This window comes from Sinocyclocheilus rhinocerous, unplaced genomic scaffold (assembly GCF_001515625.1).
Source record: "Sinocyclocheilus rhinocerous isolate Xijiao unplaced genomic scaffold, SAMN03320098_v1.1 scaffold2330, whole genome shotgun sequence".
Classification (NCBI taxonomy): domain Eukaryota; kingdom Metazoa; phylum Chordata; class Actinopteri; order Cypriniformes; family Cyprinidae; genus Sinocyclocheilus; species Sinocyclocheilus rhinocerous.
The window spans coordinates 416,049-443,764 of record NW_015630979.1 but is presented as its reverse complement, the minus strand read 5'-3'; the positions used below and the strand labels follow the sequence as shown (position 1 = coordinate 443,764).

General features: G+C 38.7%; 1 protein-coding gene across 1 annotated transcript in view; it reads right to left on the bottom strand.

Annotated features, from left to right (window-relative positions):
• Window positions 1-27,716, bottom strand: part of LOC107740823 (pappalysin-1-like) — an 89,360-nt gene that overhangs the window by 9,267 nt on the left and 52,377 nt on the right. Inside the window, exons 9-22 of the mRNA XM_016553345.1 lie at window positions 24,863-24,991; window positions 23,580-23,671; window positions 18,350-18,546; window positions 14,790-14,897; window positions 14,112-14,247; window positions 13,798-14,011; window positions 10,277-10,363; window positions 8,869-8,911; window positions 7,322-7,505; window positions 6,907-7,114; window positions 5,594-5,786; window positions 5,051-5,198; window positions 3,900-4,015; window positions 42-113 (exon numbers count right to left, since the gene is read on the bottom strand). Coding sequence (XP_016408831.1) covers window positions 42-113; window positions 3,900-4,015; window positions 5,051-5,198; window positions 5,594-5,786; window positions 6,907-7,114; window positions 7,322-7,505; window positions 8,869-8,911; window positions 10,277-10,363; window positions 13,798-14,011; window positions 14,112-14,247; window positions 14,790-14,897; window positions 18,350-18,546; window positions 23,580-23,671; window positions 24,863-24,991 — 1,927 coding nt within the window. The remainder of the gene's footprint in view (window positions 1-41; window positions 114-3,899; window positions 4,016-5,050; window positions 5,199-5,593; window positions 5,787-6,906; window positions 7,115-7,321; window positions 7,506-8,868; window positions 8,912-10,276; window positions 10,364-13,797; window positions 14,012-14,111; window positions 14,248-14,789; window positions 14,898-18,349; window positions 18,547-23,579; window positions 23,672-24,862; window positions 24,992-27,716) is intronic.

The window sequence follows — 27,716 nt, the reverse complement described above, 5'->3', positions numbered from 1 at the left end:
TATATATATAAATGAGTAAAAATATGTGAGGTAGGACTTACCTCGCATCCCTTAATACAGTGGAGGGCCTCTGGGTTAGGATACCACTTTAGTCCCATGGTGCACACAATATTCTGTGTGAGAGGAAATGACAGAATAACAAAGTTAAAATTCAAAGTTAACAATGTTTAATGGTTTCAGACAATACAGTTCCATTAGAGTGAATTAACAAAACAAATAGCAGCCACTGTAAGGGTTTTTCAACAACACCGTAAAAAAGATTTTTCAAAGTTAAAATAAAACACAGATTATTGGAGTATGTCTGACAAGAAAATACTACTTCAGTCTTTCCACTTCAAAATGTCATGTTTAATTCTATGTGGTGCTTGCCATTTATTTGTAATTAATTGTGAAATGTACTTATTTCAGAGGGAAATTGATTCTACACCATTTTCATTCAGTTAAATTGACAAGAAAATGTATGTGAAGCTTGTCTAAACAAAACTCAATAAATGGTTAGTTGCTATACAGTTGTAGAGGTGTTCTGAGCATTTTTAGCATGTTTCTATGGTGTTCTTTGTGGTTGCTTACATGTCAGACCTCAAAGTCTCTGTAATATTCTGATTTCTACAAGTAAGTTTAAGGAATTTATTATAACCCTTTTATTATCCAGCAAACCACAATTTGGAGTTTGTTTACCTCAAAAAAAAAAAAAAAAACTTAGCCTCCCTCAAAAAGACTCATGATTTGAGGTATCACGGTGCAGGACGAGTTACACGCTAAGCACACAGGGTCAGGGGTTTGTTCAAATCCTTAGCAAGAATCGCTAATAAGCCTTCAGGCTGGCAGGGATTTCAGTTTGAATGTGGAGAACCTTTGCTCTGTTTGTTGACAGATTTCTTTGCCTAACACACAGAACACAAACAAATCAAATCCTCTATGAGCCCAGTATTCCGGTGGTGATGCTTAAGTCAGCTAGGAATCAATGAAAGAGCTCGGCTTGAAGGATTACAGTCTTAAGAGCTTGGCTAAGTAGGGGACTCATTAAACTCCAGGAGTGCTACCCAGCTCCCACCCCTGCTGAGGAGAGCAAAAGGGGGGCGGCGGACCTCGGCGGCTCGGCCTCCTGGGTTAGCACAGGTAGAGAGGATGTTTGGAGAGGTGAAATGACGTGGTCTGGGGGAACTCCAGATGCAATGAGGAATGGAAAGGCTGAGCATAAACAGAACATTTCCAAGAAAGCAGGCCTTCGCCCCGCTGGCCAACTGTGGCCATCCACACACATACACACACGTTTAGTATTCAGTGTCACACCAAGGACCCAAGCGGCTTGTTTACTCAAGGCCTAATTTAAACCGTCTGCTCCTGAACTTGTGCTTGTTTTTATAGTTTCTCCGCAGGCCTGAGCTGCACGAGTGCTACCTGCCTTCTATTAAATAAACTTTTATACTATCTGTATCAGAGACTGTTTTAAGGCAGGCTTTCATATTTTCCGTCCTATACGGTCAAGACACGACATTTCCTGTTGGCTTCCAAGCTTGTACGCACCACACGTCGGCTGATTTATGGAAAACCAGATGCATACAGACAGCAGGATGTTTTCTTCCAAGTCTAGGCATTTGAATGCTATCAATAAAATTGACAGAAATAAACGGCGCTCCAACAAATTCCATGAAGAAACTCCAAGGACCTTGTTGGGTCGATCCCCTTGCGAGGCTGATTTATCCTGGAGAAATCCTATGATATGGAGAATTAGGCCTGGAGGAAACTATAGCAGCGTTCTCGGATGCGGGCGGTAAATTTGTTTGTGCTTCCTAAAGCTCCACTGCAGCTTAAACAATCAAGCAAAGAACCACATGGCACAGACCACAACGAAAAAGCATGAAAGGCACCACCACACCAAAGGACGTCCACAATAGTACAGAGGAGGAAATGCAAATATGGAATGAATAATCCAGACAACCTCATAACCACTGGCGGGCATGACGTCACCCAAAAATGTCATTCAGTAGTCCATATATAAATGAATGACATAGTGAATGCGGAAATGGATATTCCTTGAGACCCGTCTGGCCTCTGTGACCCTAGCCACAGCTATTGATATACGGTCGTATGAAATCACTAGTTTCCACAAAGATACAGAAGAATAAGCCACAATTTAGACTCTTTCCATGAGTTTTAAAGAGTCACAGGCTGTTTTGTGGTTGGCATCTGCCAGTAGGACACAAAGCAAAGACCTTACTGTTGAGATCAAATCACTTGTTTCTCATCTTGCAGACTCAAAGGACTGTGAAAGTAAGTGCTGGTGAGAGAAAAGACATTCAAATGCTACAACCCATCTGGAATATGACAATGGTTTAAACAGTCACCATGTTGTCATGGCAAAGGTTTAGCATTCTTTGGTCATCACTGACCACAGTTTGAGGTGAGGAGAATAACATTCAGTTTGCCTGTTCATCATACACATTGTTTCTGAAGTATTCCCGTTCTAGTCTGTGACTCTCTCAGGAAATATGAAAAGGAAATATGCGTTATTACTGTCTCAAGCTTTTTGTTTGTGTCTACTACATATTTTGTGACAAAAGCTTCCTGAGGGGAAGTGCTCGAGTATTGGCGATGTCCAAACATTAATGCAGCCACATCGTCATGCTGTTATCGTACAGATGAAATGCTTGTTTGTGGGTCTGACAATTATTTGCTTTGGAGCAGAACCTCCATCTTGTGTTTCTTTCAACTTCCTCTAGTCATGCTCCTCTGAGGTATTCCAGAAAGCAGGTTATGTGACATACCCGGATAAGTTTAGGGATAAGGAAAAGGATAACCTCAACCTGCATATCCAACACCTGGCAAAAGGTAAGAGTTTAAAAAAAAAAAAATACCGCCACATGCATTTTTGGAACCAATAACCATGACTAAGAAACGTTTGGGTTAATAAATGTCACGGTGCGTGCGGGGATGAAGCGAGGACTCAATTGCAGGAGAAATGGTTATTTATTTTAATAATAAAAATGAAACAAAAATAAACTCAAACCACCCCGAGGGGGAAAAACAGACAGACAGGCCTAAAGCTGCACCACATGCAGACACGTAACACACACAATGAGAAATGACGGATCAGCACAGGATGACAGACACAAGGAGAATAAATGGGAACCAAACGAGGAGGCTAACGAGGGAGACACAGGTGGATCAACTTAAACTATAACGAGGTAACAAGAGGGGAGGGGCAAGACAATAGACAGGAGAGAGCACATGGCGACAGACAAACACAACACAAGCCATGTGCTCACAGAACACAGTCATCTGGTGGCCCTCCTGGGCACACCCGCTGCAGACTGCGACAAATAAATGGAGAGTTTGGGGTTTTATGTGACGGTAAGTTAACCCTGCTTTCTAAGGCACAGGGGAAAGGGCAAATGTCACCAATGTGAATGACTGTGTGTGTGTGTGGTCCAGTGTATTTCAGTCAGGTAAACATAATGAAACACTGGACATTATAACAGCCTAGAGCAAAAATGTATCATTCCCATTTTTGTTGTTAATGATCAATCTGATCATTAATCGTTAAGTAACAACTGCCGACTTCTCTGGTGTGTTTACATCTTATTTTGGGTGTTTATTTTGTCTACTTTTAGTGCTTAGGTTACAACCTTTTGCTGAACTATTACACTGAAGATTATTTCTGAGATGTTATGTCATAATCATGTGTTAAAAAGCACTGCATGGTGTTAAATATAGGTACTCAATGTTTGAAGGTTCAGCTTGTACTATGAACAGGTCTCAAACATTTACCAAACAAATCCAGTATAACATTCATCAAAAATATGGAAAAGTTTAGAATATGAGATCAAACTAAGAAGACAAACCATTTATGATAGTAAAGTGAGCCCACCCAAATCTTCCCATGTTTGGGCTCTCACCTTAACTTTGGGTGGGTTCCACCAGTGGTCTTTCATCACAGCTGCAACGCTCGTGTTGCTGGGCAGGAGGACCACACTGCTGCTAGCATCTCTACACGCCACCTCACACTCCTTTCCTGTTGGGCATCACAGACAGGTGTTATTCATGACAATGGTACATTGGCATCTGCTTCAGGGCAAATTAAATTTACCTTTATGATCATTAAGAATTAATAAGCATTTTTAATTTTAAAACTAAAATAAATTACTTGAATACAAAATTGTATTCATTAATACATGTATTCAAAGTACATTAATCAAACATAAAGAAGTTTACACTGTAAGGCATAAAACATGCTTAACATAAGTTTTAAGTGTGGAAAGGAAATTAAGTTAATTCATTAAATGAACGTGATTCAGGTACACTACTGTTTTAAGTTTTAAAATCAAAAATACAATAAAAACCATAATATTGTGAAATTATTGTGATTATCGCAGTTTAAAATAACATTACTCCAGTCTTCACTGTCACAGGATCCTTCAGAAATCATTCTAATATGCTGATTTGGTGCTCAAGAAACATTTCTTATGAATGTTGAAAACACTTGTGCTGATTAATATTTATGTGAAAACAATTACCTTTTTTCAGGATTCTTTGATTAAAAAACAGCATTCATTTGAAAAAGAAATATTTTGTAACATTATAAATGTATTTACTTTCATTTTTGATCAATTTAATGCATCCCTTTTATTAAAAAAAAGAAAACATACTAACCCTAAATTTTTAAATGATAGTGTAGCTACAAACATGAGGACAGTTTAAATAACTTGCACAGATTCTCTACAAACTGCTTCATCAAGACTGTAATTAACCTGACAGATAAAACCAAGTGAGATGGTTGTGTTAATAGCTACTATACTGCCCCACAAAAACAAGACACATTAACTATATATTTAGTCACAATTGAGATATTACCAAAAATCAGCTCTTCAATACAATGTGACAGATGCTTTGGACTCAAAAAATCTCTGATTAAGAGAGAATTTGAAATCTAATTAAAAACATGTTGTTGTAGTTGCACCGGCCCTTGTGGCAATGTTGAGAATGCAGTGCATACTTGTGTGTGCAGTGTGCTTTGGGCCTAAGAAGTGAAAAGCAGATAGGCAGAGACCTATGCCGTGTCCGTCCTTGCAGTTGAGATGGATAGTTGGGCTGAGATTTTGTGGAAGGGAACACTGGCCTGTCAGGTTGGGGCAAAGACGGAAAGAACCGGTCCAGTTCCCGTCCTTTCTGCAGCGGATCACGTTGGTGGAAGGACCCTGGAGAAAAGGCCAACATTTCTATTAATCATCATAAAGGAAGCTCACTAACCATCACCACTTGGCAAAAAAACATATGTGGTTGAATGTAAGGGTGGAGGCCAAGAATGGGCATGACCTTATGGTCAAGTTGTCCATATTATGCATTAGAAGCTGTGTAACTGACAAATGAAACAAAGCACATGTAAAATGCAAGATCGGTCTACCAGTCAAGCTGCTGACGCAGAGCAATCGTGATGCTTAAAAGTGAGTGATAGGGTGCGCATGATGAATGGAAAGCGCTGCAGACAGTAATGGGAGGTGATGGACTGAGATGTTGATGGTGGAAAAAAGAAAACAAGGAGAGGAGAGAGAAGAACACGACAGACCTGCTTGCAGCGGCTGAGCTGTCTCACCGTGTGGTTAGCCCTGTTGCAGTCGATCCAGCAGTCGCTGTTGAACTGAAAGCCATTTGTGCACTTGTAGGTACCGTGGAAAATGGGAGGAGGCGGCTCACATGTGACTGCCACACACTCACCCGACTGCCAGGTTCCATCCTCCGTACACTGCCGCTTAAACGCACGCCTGTGGTACATCACAGGCACTGCCCTGCAACACGTTCATTAAGACAATGAGAGATAGATCGAGCAGAATCGTAGTATTTGAATACCTGGAAGGCTGGAGTACACTGCACCAGTTTTGCCCAGATTTTTGCACTGATTTCCAGTATGAAAGAGTCACAGTCTGCAGATTTTGGGTAGTTGGATTTGACAGATTTGACAGAAAATGATATAATGTATGATGGGGCCAGATTTTTTAGCTTCAGTCTATGATTCCATCCAGTGTGTTTGTGAGTTTGTTGTATTTGGAATGACTTCAAAGTCTGGTATTCGTGATCTTCAGCCGTTTAGTGTATGATACCTAGTGTTTTTTAATCCAGATTTGAAAAGTTGTGTAGTGTATTCCAGCCTTAAAACAGCTTTTAATAATCGACTGTTCTCAGAATGAAAGGTTCATGGACCACCCATAGTACGTTCATGGACCATCTGATGAATACTGCACTCAAAACTGGCAAGCACTGTCCAAAATGACAAGCTCTAATCTGATTGGCTGCCTTTCCACAACTTCTGGGAGTCAGGGTGTGTCAAATTATCACCAAATAAATATTCATCCATCTATCAATTTTCCAAACCTCTTGTCATACATAGGTCGCAGGCCAAGTAAATATCCCAAGTAGAATATAAAAAGACTGTATATTGCACTTTTCGGAATTACATGAAATATTTGGTATTAATTACATTTAAACGCACAGAAATTCTGATCAAAGTCCCATTTCCGTTCACTTTGAGTTAAATGACATATAAAAACCAAACTAACTGTAGTTGGTTTCTTTACATGTTGGTAACACAGTCGCTTCTTGTATAAATGGGTTGTTTTTGGCCAGAATAATCTAAATTTGACATTTAAAGTGGATCAGATTTACGACTATAGTCAAATGTCTGGCTACGCGTGGCTACGTGAGTAATTAACCAACAGGGTAAATAATGTCAAGAAATTATCCAAGCTTTCAAACAACTGATACAGCCCTGAGTATTCAATTGCCAAAACATCATTAACTAAATCTGCAATGCAGTAAACAAGAGGACGATACAGTTCGAATACGGAACTCATTAAAGTTAAGTAATGTAAGTCATAATTATGCATTTAGGTCCGTTTAGTGGTGTCTCACCTCTTGGGCTTGTCTATGTGGGGCACATGGTAGCCAGGCTTGCACTTGTACTTGCAGAAAGACCCAACTTTGAGGCCTGTGGCATTGCAGCGTTTGGTCTGCAGGACAGCGTTGGGTACAGGAGGAGGGACCGGACAGCGCAGCTCACACAGAGCCTCGGGGAAGGACCACATGCCATCCTCCATACACGTCAGCACGTTATTACTTCCTGCGGAGACAAGAGAGGACAAAGAAACAGGACAAGCTGACTTCAGATCTAAAGTGAACCTACTTCAATTTGATGTAAAACACAGGACTGTTTTCTCAGTGTGCATTGTTTTTTGTAGTTGGGGTCAATACCACATTTGGCATTTAACAGAGCTGACCTCTCAATCCCAAGGGCCTTTAGTTTTAGGATGTGTCAGGGTCTACCCACCCACTAACTGAGCCGGCTCCCGGCACTGAAAAGTGCACTTCTTGCCGTAGGTGGTTCCTTCAGAGAACTCAAAGATAGCCGGGTGCACGTGGTACTTGTCAGGCCGCCCGCAGTCCACAGGTTCACAGGTCACCTGCTTGTTCCATTTCCCATCCGCGCAGGTGAGGGTCACCATGGATTCAGACTGTTGAGAAGGAAAAAACAAAGGCAATAGTTCAAAACATGGGAAAAGAACATTTTGTTTTCTCTAGGTCAATTCACTGCAACCGCAACAATCCGTCCGACCAGACCATATCAAATAATACACTGTTTCAATAACACTATATAGACAAAAAATACAACTAAATGAAATGAAATGTATTTATGTATCTCTTGGTGAAAGGAAGCAGTGGGAAGCTAACAGTCTGAGTGGGTGATAATAAAGGGCTCGGGTACAGCATATAAAGCTGTCAGAACTGAAGGCAGAGGGAGTCAGAGGTCATTTCTGCTGTTTTACAAGTCAAGTCTGACCTGTGTGATGTCTCCAAAGACATCTGTGCTAACAGCAGAGCCACAAACCATACACATGCCCGACCCCCCATAAGAACAAAACAATGAAACTTTCTGTCGAATCACTGCCATGACATAACGTGACTTGTGTTTCATTAGTGATTTGAAACTGATTTTCTGTTGGAAAACCCTGAACGAATCCAAGTGCGCCAAGCCCAGTTCCGTGAAAATGAGACTGACGAAGCAGATCCTCATTTTCACATGAGAGTAAAGTTACAAATTGTCACGAATTCATGATTGTTCATACACTTACGGTAAATTACAATAACCTTGGTGCTGAACACTAACATTTATAACGAACTAGCCGGTGTTTTTAAGGTAATGTTGACAGTAATGGCAGTATTTCCCGCTCCTGTTGAACATCCATAGGTAATTTTGCTTGATTTATTACAAAAAGGACAAATTAATTTATTCCAGCATGAGAACGATCCCGGTCATAGAAAGTATGAGTCCTTCCTCTAACCAAGGAAGGCACTGCATATTTCAAAAGGTGCATGAGAACATGCTAAAAAAGTAGTAAAAAAGTGAGAGTCCTTACTCTCTCCTCACTCTGTCAAAATCCAGTCCAACAATGAAGACTAGTCGGCCTATAGTTTATTTGGACTATTTAGTTGTCCTTGTCTCTTGAGTAATATGCAGGGACATTTAATGACCTCTTATTAACTCAATACATAAATCACTGCTTTTATTAACACAAATCCCTTACTGTGCCTGCAAACAACCAACGAATCAAACTGTACTGTGTACAAAGTAGGAATAACAGTCATGAATTTGTCACCAGCAGCACAACACTGCATTCTTCTACTAGTTCCTCATGTATCTTCAAATGTGTGAACCATGTAGAAAGTTTGTGCTTTTATTGCACGACAACAAATTTAAGACTTTTCATAGCCAAACAAATTATTGTGATCTAACATGGTATGGGTTATGAAACTGTTGTAATTTTTGTGTGTGGTATTAAGCATTAAGTAAAAAGTGATGTTTAACATAAACCATACCCAGTGGCTTGGACACGGGCCATAGGTGGGCTTAGAGTCCAGACTGTTTTAATGAAGCACAGAGTAAAACATGCACTTCTCCACAGATTTCTCCTTTTGTTTATGACAAGTGATGAAAGCTGGTTGGTTCCAAAAAAAAAGAAGAAAAAAAAAGACGTCAGCTATGTTTATTGAAACAATTTTTGTAAAGCCAAAAGTTTTTGCTGGCAAGGCACAGATTATTGTGGCAAATGTTCTTTAATGTGCATCCACAAAACAAAACATCAAGATGTACGAACAGCTTTTTTGTTGCTGCTTTACTGTGACCCAGGCCATCTTTTTTTCTTTCTCTCGTCTCTTTTCACTTTATTTGAAATTGCAGATTTAAATGGGCTGGAATGTGGTGAGCTTATCTAATGTTCTGTACTCTCTCAGGAAATGTACCAGCACCTAAAACTGAGCAAAGCAGCGGGAAGCATTTGAAATGCAATCCAGACACAGTTACAAAACACTTTTTGCCCCCTTCTTTCCCTCTTCCTTTTCTTGCGCTGAAGCTCTTATTGAAAACAGCTCACCATGGAAGTGTGAGCCTTGAATATTTGAGGTGAATATATATATATATATAAAAAAAACAATGAGAAAAAAAGCAAAATACATAAAACCAAAGTAAGCACAACAATAAACTAAGCAAAGCAAAACAAACAAAGAAAAGCAAAACAAAATGAAAACAGAGCAAAAACGTAAAAACAAAAATAACAGACAAAAACAAAACTACGTTAAAACAAACTAAGCAAAATAAATCAGGCAAAACAAAAACAAACTAAGTGAAGCAAAAGCTAAAACTAAATAAAGAAAAACAAACAAAAATAACAAAACAATAAAATGAAGCACAATTAAAGACAAAAAACAGACAAAAAAGCAAAGCAAAAGCTAACTGAGCATAAAACAATATGACAAAAATAGCAAACAAAAATAAATGAAGCAAAAGCTAAAAGTAAAAAACTAAGCAAAACAAAACAAAATGAAGCAGAACTCATACAAAACAAAACAAAACAGAACATAACAAAAACAACAACAACAAAGCAAAGCTAAACTGAGCACAAAACAAAAGACAAAAAGGATAAAACTAAATTAGGTAAAGCAAAAGCTAAAAGTAAACTAAACAAAATGAAGAGCAACTTAACTGTCTATGAAAAAGTCTCATTTGACTTCTTCATGTTAGGGCAGCAATGTAATAAAAGACCTCATATCACTGGCTCAATAAAATCCCAAACAGAACGGTAGTCACAATCTACTCAACATCTCCCCCTAGGGTCAGAGAGGCCGCCGTCTGTGTCATAACAATGCCAAAGAGCGTGCTAGTCCACATACCTGGCTTCTTTATAAAACTCGCGAGAGGCTACAGAAGTACATAAAAGTGTCATCTAACTTTCCCTGCCCAGACATCTCTGGCTCTCTCAAAGCCATTTCAAAGCTCAATGGCAGCTTAGACACGAGGTTTATTAGCCGGCACTGGCTGCATTACAGGAGCAGTAAAAGAAATGACCACAGTCACATGGGCTGTGTGGGACGAAAAGGAAAACATAAACTGTTGTGGTTGAACAGAAGAAACACACACATGCAGGGGGCTGTTTAAATGCCCACCTGTATGGTACGTAATCCGTGTCACAGGCTCAAACGAAAACATAAACACACGCCGCTCCTGCTTGGAAGTTATATCATGACGGGTCGTTCCTTCTGGTGAACATAGGGGAAGGGGACTGCCATCACATCGGGGGGTGGCAAGTTGCGGAGGGGGGAAGAGGGGTGTCTGCGTGCGGAGTTTCCTTCTTTTAAAACTTTACAGCTGCTGATTCCTCCTCCACTGAGCATTTAACTACCACTGACTACTGTGCCTAATTCAACACAGATGCCTCGGTTGGCTTTTCTTCTACACCCCAGCACCATCCTGTGTTTCTCTCTCCGCGCACTCACACACGCACGCACGCACAAATACATAGTAACACACGTAAGCAAACACGCTCGACACACGTACGCACACACACAAACACGCATAAGCGCTAGAAAAAAAAACAAGAAGAGGAAAAACAGGGGGTAAAGCAAACCTTGAACTCTCCACTTCCCTCTGCTCTGTTGAAATGTTGTTTGCCTAACAGTGATTTCAGAACACGCTCTGCTTTCAATAACACCTTGGCAAAAACAAGCGGCCGGCAGCCAGGAAGCTGCGGACACAAAGACATGACACTGTAGTGGTGCTTGTTGCTGTAGTTATCTGCTCCCAAAACTGTCCTCCGTTCATGATGGGTTGTGAGATTATAACCCTCGATGCTTGGCTTGGCCCGCAACCTTATAAACACACATTTATCTCTGTCTGTAACAGCTCCTAATGCTGTTTTTTCCCCAATAGGACCGTATTGGCACCCTCTCAATGATGTTACGGTAACAGGTTAATGATGAAATGGCTAATTTGTCTCTGACTAAAGCCTTTAGGAACACACATTATGAGCTCCCTGGAGATGGCTGATAAACTGTAATGACTGTGCTGGGATCAGCACTTTCGCTCTGTAAAGGTACGAGGGCTCCCTCGCACTGCCGTCATCAGCTCTCCTGCTCACACGCAAGTGAGACTTGGAAATCCATCAGGCCAATTTCTTTTTAACCTTTAAATGGTAACATTTTTGTAGGGTAAACTCTGGAGCTGTCATAATATCATTTCTAAACAAATGCCCATTTACAATCACGTGCACGTTTTGATATTATTTAATCTACTGTACAGGGGCGTCATGCACTGTTATTTTGGTAAAAGGAGGGTAATGTTGTTTCAGAATTCAGTATTTTGATTTCAATTTTACATTGCTGTGCTATAAATGTAGCACTACTACAGTTACAGTTTGGGTAACAGTCGTGGCCATCTTTATGAACCCACCCAACATACAGTAGAGCCCAAGTGCTTACAAAGAACACACAGCACTTTCTCGTCTTTTCTGTTTTTACGTTTGCATTTTCCCTTTTCTTTCTTCCCCTTGTTCTCCTTCTGTCAATATCACAAGAGAACAAGCGCTGGAAAACAGAACAGAGTTGTTTTTGAAAGACCAGAGCTGCAAATGGCCCAAAACGTTCTTTGTGAATGGGTGGGGGGAAGGATGGCCAAGGGCTTGTGGAGTTAGTACAGCGCCAAACACTTGGCCAGGTGGAGTGGGATAAAGGATTGCCATTTCTACCACTGGCCTTTTGTGTGGGGGACCGGGGTCAATGGGTTGCAGTAATCACTGCTTGTTGCTTAGTGAGGGTGTACTGGGCCGGCAGATCTGCAGTGCCGCTGATCCGTAGCTGTGCCTTAAACTGAGTCCTCGGGGAGTGCGGTGGCAGCTGAGCATGGTGCGCCACTGTTTTGAAGTCAAATAGACTCGAACAAATTGCATCCTGACCGACTACACTCTGACACTTTCTTCACACGTTCAAGCAGTGGTGAACCAGAAAATGCAAGTGCAATTAACAGATGTGCATGGCACACACACTCAAGACACAAGCAGACCTTCGTGACCACATACGCATGCAGACACAGATACCAGACAGAGCCTTGGGAATGGACGCCACTGTTCTGTTTGATACTTTTATGACATTAAAGGACAAAAACATTTAACTAGTGACCTGTCCAGCTGCATCAGGTCTGACAAACTCTACCTGAATCTGAACCTGAAAGCTGAATACAAGTAAAGTGAGTCGCTTTTCGACATTTAAATCAATACTTTACCTGTACTCACCCTAATTACTCACGAGTCAATGGCTGGGACTGTCCATAAGTCACTGAATCACAATTTGTGATGTCCTACCAAAAAAGTAGTTCCACAAAAATATTAAGCAGCACAACTGTTTTCAACATTGACTCAAATATAAAAATGTTTCTTGAGCCCCAAATCAGCATATTAGAATGATTTCTGATGGATCAAGTGACAATGAAGACTGGAGTAATGTTGCTGAAAATTCACCCTTGCCATTATAGTAATAAATTAACACATTAAAATGGAAAACCGATATTTTAAATTGTAATAAGCCGCTAAAAAATGACCAACCTTGCATTTATTAGTACTACTACAGTATTTCTAATAACAAAATACATATGTAAATGCCACAATTATTTTTAAATGAATCATTACAAAGAACTGTACAAAAGGATCAAGTTTGTTTGGAAATTTCCAAAAGCAAGACAAACACCACTGATGTTAAATCACAAAAGGATGCAGCCATATGCTGAGGGGAAAAAAGGGGCATGTTCGTGTTAGCCAGACAGTGATTTCTGGAAGGAAACTTCCTTTCCATCACTCACAGATGACTTTTGAGGTTGCTGTTCAGTCAAACTGTTTTCTAGCCTATTACAATAACAACAACAACAACAAAAACTCTTCCAGTCAGAAGGGAGGGTGAGGGGAGGGTGAGAGTGAGAGTGAGAGTAATGTTTATGAAAAATCTACAGCTTCCCTTTTATTTGAGCCACATGGACCATTCCAGCAGTTCCAGGCAGAGAGAAAGACATAAAAACAACATCAAGCCAATAACAGAAAGTCCACTGGCCTGAGCGCCAGCTATTGTGACCATTCACTTACCGTCTCACAGTTTGGTTAGCAAACCCTACGTAAGCCATAAATCTTTACTGCTACTTTCTCTGTATGTGGTCAGGGCATGAGTCAACGATTATTGTTTAATGTAATATAAACTAAAATTCCACGTAAAAATAACACATTGTCAATATTTTTTGAGACCCCCCAAAATTTCACAAATCACGTTTTCAGGGGAGCCCATGTCTTATTAAGGGGAGCCGAGCTCCCCCTAGCACCCCTGTAGTTCGCACCCTGATTACAGATCTAAGACCACATCTAAGCGCAGTGGACTGGCAAAACGTTTAGTCTCTACACTGACATGAGGAGAGCAATACTAGATTTATTTCCTCACCTTTGGCCCATGGGGTTATAGATTTCATTGCTCTGGCATCCGCTGATAGTGATGGGGTCAAAATATTGAAAGGAGCGCAGCCCAACACCTGAGATGGCCACCAGAGGAGAGCTGAAGCTCACTATAATGGCTTTTGTCCGGTAGAAAGCCACGCTCAGGTCATGACTCACAGGAATCACCAGTGGATTGTTCCGGCAGCTCAGCCTCCAGTCCCCTATAACCATCCAGCCATCGCCAAATATACAGCACAAAAATCACCTTCCACACAGTAAAAGGTGTGTTTGAAATGTTATTGAGATTGGGGTGAGACTGACCGAGAGGGTGGGTTTGCTCCTTAGTGTCCACCAGCTGAATAGTAATGTTGTGTTGTCTCTGGTCGATGTCGGCTGTTCCGTCTGCAGCCAGGTGGATAATGACCGCGGCAGCCACCATAGGATGGGCGTAATAGGCCTTTTGGGAGACAAAAAAAAAAACTCACTGACAGTCAGTTCTATCATTGTGACTTTACCAAGTAACATGTGCTCCTGGATCAAAATCTTGTATTGATCAAACACAGCAACAAACTTATTTTTAACCCCAATCTTAGTCCTAACCGTTAACTACTCTAAAATTTTGAGGGAAATGAGAATCAGGGTTCTAGACCTATTGCCCAATGTGGTCCCCCTGACTCAACCAGTTATCTGTGATTACTGGAGTTTATAGAAATTGTGCTTACAAAGAGTATTCAACCAGAAAAATGCATATTCACTATAGAAATATCCAATTTCAAATTTGAAAATTCTCTAAAGTTCATAGGTTTCCCATGACTATTGGAAACCTGTAGATTGATAAGAAAGCTGTTTCAGTTTAAATTAGTTTGTAAGAATGTTGTTTCAGGAATATGTACTACTTGGTGAAGTCACATGATCATGTTTATGCACCTGATGTTACATGACATCAATCTGTTCAACTGAAACCAAAAAAAGACATTAGCATGGTTAGCCATCTCTTACCTTCAACCAATATTGTGAAATCCAGCTGTGCTGCTGAGACTCCTCACAGGGAAACCAAGCGTACTGAGACACGCCATGTGACAGGTCAAACACCTTCGACTGACAGCTCTGAGCAAACAAACAGAGGAGATATTTACTGTTTTCCTCTTCCTTAGTTAAACTCATTGAATGTGGCCAATAAAATTGTGTCGAGTGTGTGTGTATATATGAAGAGTTCAGATGCAAAAGCCTCTAAGTGCCATCTGAAATTTTCTTCTAAAATGAGCATTTTTCTCAGGCTCTTATGTGTAGGTTCAGCTGTTTCATTTTAATGGCAATGAACAGGTTCTTATCTTTGCCTTTTTTTATTTAAAGAAACCTCTACATTTATTTAGCAAGGATGTGTCAAATTGATTTGAATTGATTTGAATTGATTGAATTAGCCTTACATGTGGCCAGGTTAAAGCCAGTGAAATCCGGGTGAACAGGGTGAACTGACCTACTACTCTCTTGAGAGCAAACCGCAATGAGACCAAAACTGGCCTGAACTCTAGCGACCGCTGAGTTACAGAATTGCTCCCATGAAGACATTTGACTCTCTGTGTGAGAGTGAAGTTTACCAATCATAAAAGTTGGTTTTCTGACTTTAAGGGCAGCTAAGGACATTTTAATCATCAAAAAAGCTCAAAATTACCTTTTTTTTTTTTTCAGGGCAGAGTGAAGAAAATACTTAAATAAACACATAGTGCTTTTCTGAGCAGATTTTTATTTATTGACTTTTTATTTATTATTTCTTTTTATTTTTCCTAATTTCCATCAAGTACCTATTTAGATGGAAAATTCACCCAGTTTTCAAGTAAAAGCCTCTTTCTAATAGACTATTTTAAATAAATGCTGATCTAAATGCCTTTCTTAGTGGTATTTTAACTGAACAGCTAACTCCAAGTCCAAGTCTTCTAAACTCTTCGCCCTTGTTTCACGGTGAATTGCATCGAGTGCATTTCATTTCACTGTAGAATAATTTGACAGAGAACCTCACTGAACCCCCTGAACCCAACTGTGGGGGGTGACAGTGTTGCAACGCTAGGTGACACTGGAGAGCTGCACGCTTCCTCACAGAGTGAACGGCACTAATTATGTGTTCAATGTTTGTGTATGTGTAACAGCAGCGGGAGCAGATCAGGGCAGCAGTCTCCTATCCCTGCACAATAGACGTCCCCAGGATTTTTGGGGTGGTATGAAGAGGGTATTTTCTGCACGGTCAGCAGTACAGGTGTGCCGCTAACTCTCTGGCCTTTACGCTGACCTCATTTCCCCTTCAAACATTTATCTCTCCATTTAACATCCATTCAAGTTGAGCTTCAGGGTGCTTCAAAGTTCAAGTTTTTCAAATTAATTTGAACTTCTACAAATGTAATGCAAAAGTAAAAGTACTATAGATAAGATATTTTCTGTAATTAAGTTCTCATTTGCCTTATTAAAATGAGTTACTATGAGTTTATTACAATGAAATCATTTTTTGTACCTTATTAGCATGTGTGTGTGGGTGTAAATGATACTAAAATATCACTGATCGAGATATAGCTTTTTAATGTTTTGAATTTGTTGTTATTATTATTCTGTTTTCATTTTAATTGAAGTTTTAGTTATGTTGTGTGTTTTTGTAAGTTTTATTCGTTTTTTATTATTATTAATATGACAATATAGATTTTATTTCAGTTTTTACTTTTAGTTATTTCAAGTTAAACTAAATAAAAATTATAAATGTTACTCTGGCTACTAGTTTTTTTTTTTACTGTATTTCAGGTGATGTTTATTCTTTTCAAGTAATGAACGTGTTTTTATGGTTTTAGTTACTAAAATGACAAAATAGTATATATGTAAGTATTATAGTTAGTTTTTTTTTTTACTTGGAAATTGGTCATAACATTAAATAAAAGGATAAAATAAAGATATTTTTGTGATTTTCATGTAAATTGCACATTTGGATATTTTTTATGGAAAGAAATTCAACATACTCATAAACAATGACATTTGCAGTGCAGTAAAATGTATAACAGTTCAATCCTGGCCAGTAATATATTTTTTTTTTTTTTTTAATTGAAAACATTTCAGCAGTTGTTCTTACATTTGACATGTACATAATCTTTCTGGACGGAAATGAAGTTGTCTCTCGAAGTGGAATCATCTTACAGTTCACAGATCTAGAGGTGATGTAATATTACATGAATTAGACTAAGAGACCGGCAGTTCACTTCATTCACTACTCTAAGACAGCTCTGCAGGGAGAGAGCTGACTGGAGCAGGGGGATTCATAACATCTTTTTCATCTCTAAATGCCTTATAAAATTTGAATGAAACCATTACAAAATTAACCGCAAAACTAGAGAATTCTGATGTAATGCTTAAAAGAGACTTAGAAAGGGAGTATGGAGTGAAAAAATAGAATAAGAGGATATTCGTTTCTGCACTCCTGGCTTAGTCTCATGAGATTCCTCTCTCTCGCACGCTTTATCGCTCTCTCTCAGCACGCCACAGTAACCTCAGTGACACCGTTCCCTCCATTGAGTCAAGTACACTACTGTACGCAGCCTGTCCTGCAACTCCGTTGGCCGCTGTGTCACACAATAAGAGAAGAAGCAATTAGTCATTCCGATACGCTGCTAACATTGATCACCAACTGAAACACTTTAGCCGTTTCCAACTCGAACGAGGCCTTGATTTACATTCATATAAAATACTTGCAAAGAGAAACTCCACACAAAGGTGTATTGGCAAGACTATTCAAAGTCATCCTAACCTATGTGCCACCATTTCCCATTACGAGCCACAATACGCATTTTCTAGCAACAATGAGGTTCAAGCTCAACTGTGAAAAATGGCCATTTCTCAGTGCCATAAATCCTTAGGTTGCGCACAGCGTGATAGGAATAGTTTTGTGACATGATTAATTCAGGAGCTTGCACGATTTCGGGCGCAAGAGACCCGCGCTCCACAAACATCACGAGAGCGGGGAGAGGTGAAGTGAAGTGGCCAATAAAATTGTAAAATTACAAATGTATCATGTTGAAATATCCAGGGAGTAAAACAACACAGTTTTTTTAGACGTCCCTCAGAAAGAGCCAATTCTTTACTACTTCCATGTGTGAAGGGTTAGAGCAGTGTCTCAAATCTCTCCTTAACAGAATCTGCTCCTCAGCCGTTTATTGCGAAAAACTGCAGTTCAGTCTGACTTCATCGTCGATATAAACATCATATTTTAGATCTGAGATTTTTCAAAAAAGAGCCACTTGTACCTAAAAAATTAGAAATGTTGCCTCGGTAACTAACTGAAAAAAAGTTGAAGCACAAAAATGACTAAACCTGAAATAAATATAAATTAACCTTAAATATTAAAAACTGATAAAAAACCTAAGAAAATGACTAAATATTAAACTCAAATAAAACCAACAAAAATTATAATAGTATAAAAATAATACTAAAATAACACTTACATGATGTCATGAACTTTTCATGGGGTCTTCAACACATCCTACACGACGTATGTGCAGATGTGCTGGTATGCTTGTAAAAGTGCTCACCTTTGTCACTGCAGGATATCCAACAGCCACCTCCGCTGGACAGAGTATCTTCTCCTCATTGGACACCTCCACCGCAGTGGCCCACTGATCCAGGAAGCCGCTCGGAGTATAGAGACCACAGTCCCTTACGCTCACCTCCCGCTCAAAGTCCTCACACACACCATCACCATCGTAGAAGTAACATAAGCTGGGCTCATCTTCAGAGGAGAGAGGTAGAGATGAACTGGTATGAGAGCAGTACTGAACCACTGCACCAAAAGCCCATTTCAAATGCTGAGATCAGCAGACTGTTTGAGCTGGTAGCAGTTATTCATGTCCTTAACTTTATTTCAGCGGTTCTCGGACAGTTTCAGGTGGCGGACGATTTCAGTAGTGAAACAATGGCAGACCACCTAAAACACTCTACCCATCGACCTTAAAATCTGTCTTGATTATATTATAATATATATATATATATATATAATTTATAATTTGCTTTGGGGGAAAATCTGTTAAATTAATAATTGTGTTGGTAGGTAAATGATGAAATGATCTCACTTACTGTAATTGTTTACATAAATAAAAAGAAACTTGAAGCTAATTTGAATATTTGCTAAATAAATTACACTTCATCAATCAGCCAAATAAATTACATTTATACAGTCTAAATGATATGCAAATAAATAAAGTATCTGTAATAACTTGTTGGCATTTCAACAGTTTCAAATTATAACAACACATCTTAGGTCTGTGCAGTTTTAAATGATCTCACTTATTGTTTATTTTGACATAAAAAAAGAGAAAAAACTTAAAGCTAATATGAATGAAAGCAAAATAAATTACACTTAAGCAATAGGAATAATATAAAAATAAAACAGGAGTCAGACATTTTACTTATTAGTATTAGAAAAAAAGCTGATATTTAATTTAGCTGAGTACAGAACATTCTGTTTAGTTTGTCATACAGTAAATGTCGTTTAGAGCACTCATTGTTTTACTTGGCATTACTTCAGTGTTAATACATGGCCTTTTTTTTACTGGCTTTCAAACAAGGAAATAAATCAACATTCATGATGACAGATTGATTATCTTTTATGAATGTACTTCATGTATCAGCAGCCTAGACGCATTTCTAGCAAATTGATCACGTCAATTAAAATCCCACTACCATTATCAGATGAAGGACTTAATAAGAGGTCTAGCCTTTTAAAATGTCGATTTGTGTTGTTTGTTCTTTGTTTTGTGCCCTGATGTGTCCCGTTCCTGTCTATGCCCAGGCCCTGAGGTGTCAGCAAAATCTGAACGCGTATAGCTGACACTAAGGGAACACGCTTTGAATTGCAACGTTCTGTCACCTGTTCAGTCCAGCCATCCTGGTAATCAACAGAAACGAGGTGTCAATCATTGCAAACAGCAGTCAGGAAACAAGTTTGCAAGATGTGCACTTATCAAATCAAACACACTTTCCCTGGCAAGCTACAAAACAATATTAACAAGGACAGACTATGTAAAGTTATAGGCATCCTCAGGCGCACAGCAGCCGCAGTACATCATTCAGAGGAAGCTACTATGTATAAAGGGCAGCAGGATCCATGCTGCACCTTGTCACATCACTTCCTGTGCTAAAAAAGCACAGGAAGTGTTTTATTAATACTGTGTTACCGTGTACGGTTCGCGTGACACATTCAACAGAGAGCGCTGGAAAATATCAAGAAGCGCAGGGTTGACGTAACCATAGATCTTTGCCCTTCTGCTTGATCAGAGGTTTGTCTTGGGGTTCGTTCAACATAAATGTAAGTTGCACAAAAAACACTAAGCTGAGATAAGACATTTTATTTCTGTCAAGTGTTATGCTGTTTTGGACAAAGTAACCGACCGAAAATTGAGACGTTGTTGAAAGTGACAGAAAGCTCCAACTTTCCACACACTAATGTAGCATAAGTAGAATGTGCCAAATGTCTGTGACTATTATTTAAAGGAATATTTAAAAAGTTCTGCCAAAAGTTTATATTTCTCAGTGAAATTTTGAACCCTGCACTGGTTGCTCTTTTCCGTGCACTTACAATGAATGAATGAACAGGGACTAAGGGTGTTCTAAATTGGCAAAAGAAATTAGATCTTGATATTTTCTGGGATTTTTTTGAGTGTGTTTTCCAAAATTTCATGAAAATGGATCGATTCCTTTAAATGTGAAACTAAAACCGCCAATAGCTTGTGGCAAATCAGCGGCTGCATCCAAAATTGCAAAAATTGCATTAAAATAGTTATAGTAATTTCTGGTGAGATTCTGAAGAGCACATCCAATGGACAGGTTACTTTGAGGCCACTGGAGAGGAGCTGTGAATGGCAGTGAAGTGATGAATTTGACACAGATAGGTCACACGACAATGAGAACATGACAAATTTAGTATGTCCGGATTACATCCATATTGCACACATTTATACCATACTGAATGTACTTTTGTAACGGTCGATAAGTAATTTCATATTTTAATAGAGTATGCGTTTTCAGATGCAGTCACTGTCTTAACGAGAGAGTCGAGTCATTAATTTAGTTGGTTGGTTCAAACCACTGATTCCTTCAGGAACAGAACAAGTGTCATTATGAATGAGTCATTGACTCATCTGATTTGTTCAAAAATGCAGATTATTTTAGGAACCAAATATAAAACACCACTGTATGTTGCTCAGAAATGCACAACTGTTCTGCTGTGGCTTTGTTTAAATATTAAAGGGTTAGTTCACCCAAAAATGAAAATTAGGCTGCGTTTTACTCACCCCCGAGGCATCCTAGGTGTATATGACTATCTTCTTTAAGTACACTTTTTTTTATGGATGGGCGATTTTTATTTAAGTTCTTTAGGACTGAAGCAATGCAACACTCGCTGAGTGGCATTAAACAGCTTGAAAGATCAAAGACAATTTTTAATATAACTCCGACTGGATTCGACTGAAAGAAGAAAGTCATATACTCCCAGGATGCCTCGGGGGTGAGTAAAACACAGCCTAATTTTAATTTTTGGGTGAACTAACCCTTTAACTTGTCTGTTGCAAAAAATCAATATCATTTTCAATTGTGCTGATAAAAACAGCAGACCTGCTTGTGCGATATTGCTTAACTACACTCTTAAAAATAAAGGTTCTTTACTGGCATTAATGGCTCCATGGAGAACCTTTAACATCCATGGAAACCTTCCATTGCACTAAAGGTTCTTTGCAGTGAAGAATGTTTCTTTAGATTATTAAAATATTCTTCACAAGAAAAAAAAGAAAGAAAAGTTTTTTTTTTTTTTAAGAACTATTCACTGAAGAATAGTTACTATTCCAACTATTCCAAAATGGTTCTTCTATGGTACTGCTGTGAAAACCCCCTTTTGAATGCTTTATTATACCATACAAACTAAATACAATACAAAAACTCATACAAGGGTATTTTTTCCACATATCTTGATTTTTGAGGACACTGTAATAGGCTACATCATGTAATTAAAGTGTGCACTGTCAAGGCACTGTTAGAAAAAGCTACGTTTAGAAAAAGATTCATTCATTTGATTTCTCTATGACATTTATTGTTTTTACTCTCTTTTTAGCATTTTTGATGTAAATTACTAATTTTCATTTTTGTGTGAACTGTTCAAAAAAAAAAAAAAAAGGCTGAACTGCCAATTAAGCGCTGTCGTGTACTAGTGCAACCTCAGACTTCCGAGGTGTCCTAGAGGTCAGACAAGACTTCAGCTAGATGAAGTTCGCTGTTGGCTACATTCAACAGCGAACTTCAAAAAGCCCTTCTTATCTGTTCTTCTTTGCTGCCTCATTTTCTTCTCTCTGTCTTTTTTACTCTACTCCAGCTTTCCGTCCACACGTTTAGAAGAAAAGGGGATTGTTGTATTACTGCTAACAGGAAGAAGTGCCACAAAGGTTTGCTAGTGCTCATTAGGCAGATCTTAGAGCTCTACAGCAAAGAGTAAAGTCTTTTGTGAGGGGACTTAAATGTCCGTAAGAGGGTCCAATTATGCGGCCAATTGTTTTGACAGAACTGATTAGCTCACAACTTAAAGCACTCCATTAACATCACAACCAGCTAACAAGTTTTGTGCTATAAAGGGATAGTACAACAGAACTTTCTTGGTCTTTCGGGCATTGTCAGTGTAGTACACCGTGTGACACTGATGACAGGCTGAAGCCATGAGATTGATGGCTGGGCAACCGGGCAGAACTGACATCAATGGAGCGCTGAGAAGTAATGTGCAATACAGCTAAATGCTGCTGGAGCAAAACATCAATCAAACTGATGCTACACTTTATATATCTTTAGTTTATTGTACTTTCTTGTTAAAATAGCGCTAAAAAATAAGCATTTAAAAACATTTTCAACCCAAAATGAAAATTCTGTCATTATTTATTCACTCTCATGTCATTCCAAACACATATGCTTGTATTCTTTTTATAATATTTATTGTATAATTTTATATGTATATTTTCGCCTTACACAAATGTGTGTCATTGTATGGAAAAGAGCTGCATAATGATTCTTTAGTGTCTATGTTTTCATATAATGCCTGACCATGTCTGCCAAGCAAAAAAAAAACAAAAAAAAACTTAAAGAACCATAATACTACTGCACTGTATTTCAAGTTGTCTGAAGTCATACAATAGCTTTGTGTGAGAAGCAGGCACAAACTGGTCACTATGAGCCGTCACAAATTCGACCTTTGTTTTCCTTTAGAAAAAATAATACACATGTGACCCTGGACCACAAAACCAGTCATAAGGATTTATACATCATCTGAAAGCTGAATAAATAAGCTTTCCATTGATGTATGGTTTGTTAGGATAGGACAATATTTGGCCGAGATACAACTATTTGAAAATCTGGAATCTGAGGGTGCAAAAAAATCCAAATATTGAGAAAATCACCTTTAAAGTTGTCCAAATGAAGTTCTTAGCAATGCATATTACTAATCAAAAATTAAGTTTTAATATATTTACAGTAGGAAATTTACAAAATATCTTCATGGAACATGATCTGTACTTAATATCCTAATGATTTTTGGCATAAAAGAAAAATCAATAATTTTGACCCATACAATGTATTTTTGGCTATTGCTACAAATATACCCCAGCGACTTAAGACTGGTTTTGTGCTCCAGGGTCACATATATGAGTTGGAATGACAAGAGGCTAAATAAAGACTTAATTTATGTTTGAACTATTCTTTTAATATTTCTAGCTATAGGTGACGATCACATACCAACACAGTTGAACAACAGCTCTTTCTTGCACTGGTTTGAGCAGCCATCTCCATTAGCGAAGTTCATGTCATCACATTGCTCTCCAAGATATCTGAAAGGCATACAGACATAAGTCATTAAAATAGTTCAATCACACAAGTAACCTTACTGCCACAAAGCTGTTTTAAATAAATAAAAAATGAAACTTTAGTCAGTCATGGTTCAAAACAGCTGTCACCAGAATAAGCAGAAATAAAGCATGGTATATACTTTTCCAATCAGCTAATGGAAATCTGCTCATTGAAGACAAAGATACAGCTTCTGTAAACAATCTTACAAAAACAAGTCAATTCAATGAGCCATTCTGTTAATCATGTTTATTTCAGATTGTTTTATTCACAATACGTTACCTATTTTCTAGGGATGTAACGATGCATCTCGAGCTGGTTGAAAATCGACGCAAATACGTGACGATTCAAATCGGTTGAGATGTTAAATGAATCGCAACACAGTTTATATAAATGTATCTCTGAGGGGAACTGACTGTCTTTAGGAAAGTTTAGATGGTATTTTCTTTCCTTCTCTGTATAATGCATATTAAAGTAGCAGCGCTGCTTTGTTTACAGCAGCAACCAAGGAAACGCTGTATTGCTGCTGTTCCATAAGCGCCACCTGCTGTCAGAGACTGAATTTGCATCTCAATCAGCACGTCTGCTGCTGTTGATTCGTTCAGATGTTTTATTTAGTATAGTTTCACAAAGCTAAAAGCAGACCATTCTGCTTTTATATTCTGCAATCGAAGTTATACAATCTAATTTAGATTAAAAACTGCTCATGCTTGGATCAAGATTAAAATACAGTGGTTGCCTCTAATTTTAAATGGAAAGAGCACAGGCAAAGCCTTAGTTTGTTTATATGAAGAGATTTCTTTTATTTGTATTATTTATTTATGTATTTGATTTGGAGTTTGTTTTAAAATTTTAATTTAGTTATGTCATTCTACATATTTTCATTTCACAAAGAAATGTGCAGCATTTTGTCCAAGCAGTATAAAAGGACACCTTTTCATTTATAATTTTTTTAATTTTGTTGAAAAAAAATCATGAGAAAATCATATCATGAAATCAGTATTGTGAATCACATCGCATTGTGAATTGAGTGAATCATTAAATCCCTACTATTTTCATAACATGGCTATAATCATTGTCACCCACAGTGGTTGCAGTAAACCACAAGGATATGCACATTTTTCATTTCCGTTAGATTTATAGTGAATGCAGTGAAAGTTTAGAGAGTTACTCACTTTTGGATGAGTCCATCTCCACAGTAGGGTGAGCCCAGCTGGTGAAAGAGAGGAGGAGATGGTTCACTCTCCGCTCTTTTAGACACTGTCAGCACGTGGTAGGTGTACGTCTCATCAGGCTTTAAGTCCCTGGAACACATAAACAAGGGCTATTAGTATGTTTTTAAACTTTTATGCACTATGTAAGTTATGGGGTGGTTTAGAGAAACCCAACCCCCCAATGCTTGCACTCCTAAAACTGTAGTCAATTAAAAGGTTGTGGGTCTTTACCATTCAAAAGTTTGAGGTCAATGAGAACATATTTACACAGCAAGGACACATTAAATTACCCAAAGTTAAAGTAAAAATGTATAATGTAAAAAAAAGAAAAAGAAAAATGTTGTTGTTTAGAACTTTCTATTAATCAAAGAGTCCTGGAAAAAAATGGTTTCCATAAAAAAATTATATAAAAAATAAATAAAATAAAAGAGAAACAGCACAACTGTTTTCAACATTAATGATAATAATAATACATTTAATAAAACATTTCTAAATGTTTCTTTAAAAAATGTAGCCTTGGTGAGCATAAGAGACTTCTTTCAAAAACATTAAAAAAAAAAAAAAATCTTACCAACCCCCCGAAACTTTGTAATGGTAGGGTACATATGTTTCAATAGGGTTTTCAGATGTTTTATTAGAGATAAAAGTTTGATCACAAGTTAGAGTACTGCCGCTAAACAGACAATGGTGAACAGATATATTGCTCATATGCTTTCCATTAGTACTTCAACAAAACATGACAAGAACTGTCATCATTTATCGCTTTATTATATATTAGCACTTTATTATAGAACTGCTTTAGATCTGCACCTGTTCCCGACTTGAGTTGAATGTGCACTTTTCTATGTTATATCCATATATCAAACATATATCACGAAAACCTTAGTATAAAGAAAAGACTTCATACCTTTAAAAGCAATCTGCTTACCTCTACCTACATTAACACTCTTTAAATATTTACAACTGAGAGATGGAAAATTGCTTCGGAATGAGTGTTTATGAGACAGTTGTAGTGTTTGCCATTATATAAGGCGATAACCACTCAGTGCATTTAATTTAAGGGATTTCGTGCGAAACAAACTGTCCCCTTTCATCGTCAAGCACCAACAATTAGTAGATGCTAAGAAAGGATGGCTATTGTAATGTGACTCTACGTAGAGTACAAAGCGTGCTGTACGCACTCTGAGCTCTTGCACTCGTCATGACTGTAATACAACCCTTCAGGTACACGAAGCACAAGACTCAGCAAAGTAAAGCTCTAGTCATCATCTGTGCCGGGTTCAGGCCTCTAAGCTCAGCATAGGACCACCCAAATGACCCAAGACCCCCTCGTCCCATAAAACGCATTTCCGCTCTCATTCTATTTATCTTCACCTCACAATGAAATGCCATGAATAGAGCAACGGAGAATGGAGGTGGAGGGAGCGCAGGATCAGTCGGGGAGGCAGAGGGGGAGGTACGGCAGGCACTTTTCTCTCGGACAATACGCCCATCTGTCTGTGTTACTAGTCCTTAACTCCACTTTTTTCTTAAAAAAGATAAAATATCTTTCTGTTATCGATCCAGCCGCTTATGGGGCTCGGGTTAACGAAAACATTTTAATCGCGACTCAGATCAACCCTTTAACCTCTGTCTGCACATGTGCTTCTCAGATCCTTTACACCGCTTTAACTTTCTGCCTGCAGGAACATAAACTTGGAGGGATCGCGCAGTGTGCGGAAAGCCTCACAGCTGGTTCAGGTATACTTGACTCAATCAGCTCCACCATGAGGCTCTAAAACCCCATAAGATCCTCCAGCTGCAGACTTCCCAAACAGTCAAATATGGGTCAGAGAGCCTCAGTAGTGTGAGAACCGCCGAGTGCCAGAGGACACTTCGCTAGAACTGCACGCGGAGTCTGAGCCAACCCCCAAAGGCAAGAGCTGGAAGATCTTGGCCCGCAATGTGGTCTTGTGGCTGTGTTTTTCTAAGACATGTTTGTTGTGGAGAGGCAGAGCAAAGCTAAAAGAGTACTGCTGCTATCCTTAACAGCCACAGTGACTCCTGAGGTAGACCGTTGGCTTGGCTTCCACAACGAGGAAAGGATATTTTGCCCGTTGAATCGACTAAGTATCAATTTAGCCATCAATGTCTTGTGGCTACATTACGAATTTGCGGCGAGGCTGTTTGTTTGTGAAATCATAATAATTTATTGGAGCTTTTGAGCAATACTAAAAACACTCAGAGATGATCATTCTTAAAAATAAACCCGCTGATATAAAACTTTTTATAAGTCAGCCTGCATATAAAGACACAGTACAAGAAGACAACGTTCAAATGAAATTCCATAGTCGCATACGAGTAATAATTCGGAGGAACCCTGGAGCTCAAACGTTGCTATGTGCCACAGCACCTTCCTGTCTTCGTGTTTTCGGATGACAACAACGTTTTTCGAGCCTCTGTGTTGGAATTTGTGGTAGCTCATGACATCATCACTATTCCTGTGCGGGATACCCCGCAGTAGTGTGGGAAAACATCGCAGCTCTTAAGTCAATAGGGTGGGAGCGTGCAGCACTGACAATGTTCAGGAAGCACACGGCTAGTTAAGCAAGACGGTAACCAGACACTAAAGCAACTAAAATCTCTGGGCATAAATATGACCGGTTTCACTTCCTGAAATCATAATGGGTTGGTTTCTATCAACACTTGTAGGTTTTCATCTCTCCAGAGTTTCTTTTCTTTTCCAAATTACCATATAGATTAATGATTTATAAGGGGCCATTCACACAGACTGTATTTTTACATTAAAAAAGACAAGTTTTTTTTTTTTTTTTTT